Source organism: Mandrillus leucophaeus, unplaced genomic scaffold (genome assembly GCF_000951045.1).
Source record: "Mandrillus leucophaeus isolate KB7577 unplaced genomic scaffold, Mleu.le_1.0 Scaffold109, whole genome shotgun sequence".
NCBI classification, from domain to species: Eukaryota; Metazoa; Chordata; class Mammalia; order Primates; family Cercopithecidae; genus Mandrillus; species Mandrillus leucophaeus.
Genome location: NW_012099098.1, coordinates 529,671 through 535,957, shown reverse-complemented (window position 1 = coordinate 535,957; position 6,287 = coordinate 529,671). Strand labels below are relative to the sequence as shown.

Here is a 6,287-nt window from a genome sequence, read left to right as displayed (position 1 = left end):
AAAAAAAAAAAAAAAAAAAAAAAAAAAGGAATATCTGCTATCTGCTTAATGGGGGAAATACCAAACATTACTTGTTATCTCCATATCTCTTTACCTAGAAGTAACCACTGTTAACATTTTATTTTGTTTCTTTTATTTATTTATTTTTATAGCTGCTTATTCTGGAATCTCTTTTTTTTTTTTTTTTTTGGCAGCAGGGTCCCCCTTTGTCACCCAGGCTGGAGTGCAGTGACACAGTCTCAGCTCATGCAACCTCTGCCTCCCGGGCTCAAGTGATCCTTCCACCTCAGCCTCCTAAGTCGCTGGGACTACAGGTGCATACCACCATGTCCTGCTAATTTTTGTATTTTTTTGTAGAGACAGGGTTTTGCCATGTTGCCCAGGCTGGTCTCGGAACTCCTGGGCTCAAGTGATCCCCCTACTTCGGCCTCTCAAACTGCTGAGATTACAGGTGTGAGCCACCATGCCAAACTTTTTTTGTTTTGTTTTGTTTTTAAGTTAGAAATAGTGATCTCACTATGTTTCCCAGGCTGGTCTTGAACTCCTGGGCTCAAATGATCCTCCCACCTTAGCCTCCCAAAATATTGGGATTACAGGTGTGAGCCACTATACCTGCCCTGTTTCTTTGCTTTGCCTTTTTTTTTTTTTTTTGAGACAGGGTCTCACATTCTTGCCCAGGCTGGAGTGCAGTGGTGTGATCATGGCTCATTTCAACCTCTGCCTCCCAGGTTCAGGCGATTCTCAGATCACTTGAGGCTAGGAGTTCAAGACCAGTAGGTTTCAGCCAACATGGTGAAACCCCATCTCTACTAAAAATACAAAAAGTAGCTGGGTGTGGTGATGCACACCTGTAATTCCAGCTGAGGCATGAGCATCACTTGAACCTGGGAGGCAAAGGTTGCAATGACCGAGATCCTGCCACTGCACTCCAACCTGGGCAACAGAAATTGTCTCAAAAAATAATTATAATAAAACAGTATTATTTTTGTCTAACATATTGTCACAAACTTTTAAAAAAATTATGCTGGCCCTTGTTGCTGAGAATACAGAAAAATTTATACTTAGAAACTGTGGATGTGGTAGTAAGTTGGAATTATTAATACCTTTAAGAGAACAGGGAAAGCAGTATCCACTTGTTGAATGTGTATACTCCATTGGTGCAACAATTTCAATTGTAGGAAATTTATTGACTTGTGTGAGGTATGATTTACCTACGGAATGACCACTAAGCACCATCTCCGTCACTCTGACAGAGTGGCTATCCTACAGCAGAGAGCCAAGCTGAGGCTGAGCGAGCTCTGCAGGAAATGCGAGACCTCCTTATGAACTTGGGGCAGGCGATCACCAGAGCCTGTGAAGACAAGAGGAGGCAGGATGAAGAGGAGGCCCAGGTAAAGCTGCAAGAGGCACAGATGCAGCAGGGACCAGAAGCCCACAAAGAGCCCCCAGCTACCAGCCAGGGCCCAGGAGGGAAACAGAATGAAGGTGGGTTTTGGTATGGATATGGTCCTTTAACTCATTGTAAGTTTCAAATCTGAAGAGAAACAGGAGCATGTGTTGAATGTTGTGTTAAACTGTAGGACAGTTAACCAGAATTTTACGTACTGTATTTCATTCAGTTGTGGTTGATCTGGAGTCTGATTTAAGATTCCAACACTTTCGTTAGGACTTGAAATTCTGTATAACTCTAGCAGATAACATTATTTCAATTATTGCTGCTGCTGAGTATTTTAAATAAATGCTCGCAGATATGTGTTTGTGTAGTACGTATAAGGGGTCAGGAGTTTGAGACCAGCCTGGCCAACATGACGAAACTCCATCTCTATCAAACATACAAAAATTAGCTGGGCATGGTGGCGTGCACCTATAGTCCCAGCTACTCGGGAGACTGAGGCAGGAGAATCGCTTGACCCAGGAGACGGAGGTTGCGGCGAGCTGAGATCGTGCCACTGCACTCCAACCTGGAGATAGAGTGAGACTCCATCTCAAAAAAAGAAAAAGAATCAGTGTACCATAGTGTTTGAGAGTGCTGACTCTGGAGCCAGATCAGTGGGAGTCTAGTTTTTGTGTTTTTGTTTCTTTTGCGGTAGGGATGGAGATTCGCTCTTGTTGCCCAGGCTGGATTGTAGTGGCACAATCTCGGCTCTCTGCAACCTCCGCCTCCCGGATTCAAGCAATTCTCCTGCCTCAGCCTCTCAAGTAGCTGGGATTACGGGTGCCTGCCACTACACCCGGCTAATTTTTGTAGTTTTAGTAAAGATGGGATTTCACCATGTTGGCCAGGCTGGTCTCGAACTCCTGACCTCATGATCCACCCGCCTTGGCCTCCTCAAGTGCTAGGATTACAGGCATGAGCCACCGTACCCGGCTTGGGAGTCTAGTTTTTCTTTTTTGGTGTTTTTATTTTTGTTTTTTTTGAGATGGGGTTTTGCTCCTGTTGCCCAGGCTAGAGTGCAATGGCACGATCTCAGCTCACTGCAACCTCCACCTCCCAGGTTCAAGCAATTCTCCTGCCTCAGCCTCCCGAGTAGCTGAGATTACAGGCATGTGCCACCACGCCCGGCTAATTTTTTTGTATTTTTAGTAGAGACGGGGTTTCTCCATGTTGGTCAGGCTGGTCTTGAACTCCAGACCTCAGGTGATCCGCCAGCATTGGCCTCCCAAAGTGCTGGGATTATAGGCGTGAGCCACTGCGCCTGGCGTTTTGTTTGTTTGTTTGTTTGTTTGTTTGAGATAGGGTTCTCACTCTGTCACCCAGGCTAGAGGAGTGCAGTGGTGTGATTACGGCTCACTGTAGCCTTACCTTCCCAGGCTCAAGTGATCCTCCCCACTCAGCCTCCTAAGTAGCTGGGACTACAGGCATGTGCCATCCTGCCTGGCTAATTTGTGTGTTTTTTGTAGAGATGGGATTTCACCATGTTGCACAAGCTGGTCTCAAGCTCCTGGGCCTGTCTTGGCCTCCTGGAGTACTGGAATTACAGGTGTGGGTCACCACGCCCAGCCTTAGTTTTTCTACTTAGTAGTAATGCGACCATGGCAAATCACTTAACTTTTTGTGCCTGTTTTTTTTTCTATAAACTGGAGATAATAATAGTATCTATTTCATAGTTATTGTGACAGTTAAAGCAGTTAGTGCATCCATAAAGTGATTATAACAGTGCCTGCCTCATATTACGTGTTCAGTAAGTACTAGCTATTACTAAAACCTCTCTTTTATTTCTCAGACCTCCAGGTGAAGGTACAAGACATTACAATGCAGTGGTACCAGCAGCTGCAGGATGCTTCCATGCAGTGTGTGTTGACCTTTGAGGGCCTGACCAACAGCAAGGACAGTCAGGTAGGGGAGAGGTATATGGCAGTAATTTTGTGGGCTTGATGGTTCTCAGAGAATGAGCACTTCGTGTCCCAAAGGAATGTAGCTGGCATATCAGTTTACCTGATTCTAAGTGACATCTACTCAGCTCTTCAGAACACTGTCTGCCTTCTCACTGTTCTCTTCTGGCAGGCCAAAAAGATAAAGATGGACCTCCAGAAGGCTGCTACCATCCCAGTGAGCCAAATCTCTACCATTGCAGGTTGGTCAGAGGGGTTAAGAACATGACCTTTCACTTCATTGTATTATTTTTCAGACTCCAAATCTATTTATCTGTAAGATTCCTATAAAAGTATATTCAAACAAATGTTTACAGTTGGATTGGGTGCATATAAGTTACACACATCTTGTTTCTCTGGTTTCCTCTTTAACACATAGAAGGTAATCATGGCCGGGTGCGGTGACTCATGCCTGTAATCCCAGGAGTTTGGGAGGCTGGGGCGGGCGGATCACGAGGTCTGGAGTTGGAGACCAGCTTGACCAACATAGCGAAACCCCATCTCTACTAAAAATACAAATATTAGCCGGGTATACTGGCTCTCACCTATAATCCCAGTTACTCAGGAGGCTGAGGCAGGAGAATCGCTTGAACCCAGGAGGCAGAGGTTGCAGTGAGCCAAGATCATGCCACTGTGCTCCAGCCTGGGTGACAGAGACTCTGTCTCAAAAGGGAAAAAAAAAAAAAAAATCATGATGTGTTTGTTGACTCTTTTTTCTTTTCTTTCTTTCTTTTTTTTTTTTTTTGGAGACAGAGTCTCACTCTGTTGCCCAGGCTGGAGTGCAGTGGTGCTATGTCGGCTCACTGCAAGCTCTGCCTTCTGGGTTCATGCCATTCTCCTGCTTCAGCCTCCCAAGTAACTGGGATTATAGGTGGCCACCACTATGCCCAGCTAATTTTTTGTAGTAGAGACGGGGTTTCACCATGTTATCCAGGATGGTCTCGATCTCCTGACCTCGTGATCTGCCCGCCTCGGCCTTCCAAAGTGCTGCGATTACAGGCGTGAGTCACTGCTCCCGGCCTTTTTGACTCATTTTTAATAAGCTACCTTCTATGGTAAAATATTAGGATGGCTCTTAGCTTTGAAGTTGCAGGTTGCTGCTGAAAACATCAGTAAGGGAGGGAACCTAGGCTGTGACTTGCAGACTTTGCTTCTGTTCTACAACATTAGTTTTTCCAAATTACTCCAAGCTCGCCTTGTTCATCCTCAAGGACTCCTTCTTTTTCTCTCTAGAGACTGAGGTTTAGAAAGTGAGAACCAGAAAAGGAAAAAACTTTTCTTTAGAACCAGAGGTTCATTTGTATGGAGCTGTAGATGTGGAAGCCTCCAGATTATAGACTGAGCTGCCAGGTGGCTGGGGAGTGTGTGTGCAACTGGAACACTCCTCTGACTCATCATGGGTTCTGTTCCCCGATTTCACTTTTCATTGCCTGTAAAGCATAGGAAAATTTCAGTTCCTGCCCTTGATAGGCAGTCTGACAAAACTTACATATGACTTTGCTACCTGAAATTCTTTCTGGAACAGGGCCAGATATAAATAAATAATGTATCACTTTTTGGAATTTAAAGTGCTGTGTCCTTTGATAGCAACAGCAAAGCAGGAGAGGTTGACTGGACAGCCACTCTATACCTCAACGGCTATTCCCAGTTCCCCTCAGTTGACCGCAGACAGGGTCAGTACCTCCTTCATCAGGAAAATAGAGACATCCAGTGTGAGCTCCTCAGAGCCCCTTCCACCACTGCACAGTGACATTTACCTCTTAGTCTCCCGTGTCACTAGATGAGGTGTCCTTGCTGCTGCGCTTACCCTTCCACCTCTGCCCTTGTTCCCTTTCCTTCCTGTCTCCTGTCAGACTTTGCCTCATTGTTTATTACCTTTCCTGTTTTCTGTGATTACATCCTTTTTATAGGCTTCTCTCTCTCAGCCTTTAAATATGCGTGAGCTCCTCACATCCTAACATGAGTTTCCCTTGATCCTATGTCTTCTAAGCGTTTGCTGATCTTCCTCAGGTTTCCGTTTGGCACTGTTGCTGCTTTCTCTGTGCAACTCTACTCCTTTGACCTCCATGGCGCCATTACTTTCCAGGTTCTTCTCCTGCCTCCCTCCCTCCCCATTACTTTCCTCTCTCTCTCTTCCTCTCTCTCTCTTCCCTTTGTGGGTTTCTCAGTCTTCTACCCCACTCTAATTGTAGTTGATTCCTAGGGATCTGCTCTTACCCTGCAGTTCTTTTAATTCTCTCTACTTACAGGGCTTCAAACATTACCTGAATGCTGATGACTCCCAAACCTACCTCTGGTTTATTCCTTTCTTCTGAACTTCAGATTCTCCAGCTTCAGCTACCTGAGGGACATCTCTGCCTATATGTCTCTTAGCTGCAAGTTTAATGTGTTCAAATCCATACCCATCATCTTCCTTAGCCCTCTTTGACTCCTGTTTTCTCTGAGTAATCAGTAGCACCATTATCTACTCAGTAATCTTAGCTGGAAACCTGGGAGTCATCTTTATGACTGCTGCCTCTCTTTCACTCACCACATCGAATTAGTCTATAACTTTGCCTTTTTAAATTTTTCTACACATTTCCTGAGTCTCCCTTTGTCTCCATCATGACTGTAAGCCCTTTAAGATCTTGTGTTCCAGCCAGACACAGAACATGCTCTAGAGTTAGTGCTCAGTAAACGTTTAATGAATAGGAGAGAAAGATCACCTAATTGCTGTCTTTTTTAAAAAGGTGGGCTGGGCACAGTGGCTCCTGCCTGTAATCCCAGCACTTTGGGAGGCCGAGGTGGGTGGATCACAAGGTCAGGAGTTCGAGATCAGCCTGACCAACATGGAGAAACCCTGTCTCTACTAAAAATACAAAATTAGCTGGGCATGGTGGCACATGCCTGTAATCCCAGCTACTTGGGAGGCTGAG

At 45.3% G+C, this 6,287-nt stretch overlaps 1 protein-coding gene across 1 annotated transcript in view; it reads left to right on the top strand.

Moving 5' to 3' along the window:
* Window positions 1–6,287, top strand: part of GLE1 (GLE1 RNA export mediator) — a 70,989-nt gene that overhangs the window by 37,233 nt on the left and 27,469 nt on the right. The window contains exons 7-9 of the mRNA XM_011988647.1: window positions 1,254–1,485; window positions 3,225–3,337; window positions 3,506–3,575. Of these exons, the coding sequence (XP_011844037.1) occupies window positions 1,254–1,485; window positions 3,225–3,337; window positions 3,506–3,575 (415 nt within the window). The remainder of the gene's footprint in view (window positions 1–1,253; window positions 1,486–3,224; window positions 3,338–3,505; window positions 3,576–6,287) is intronic.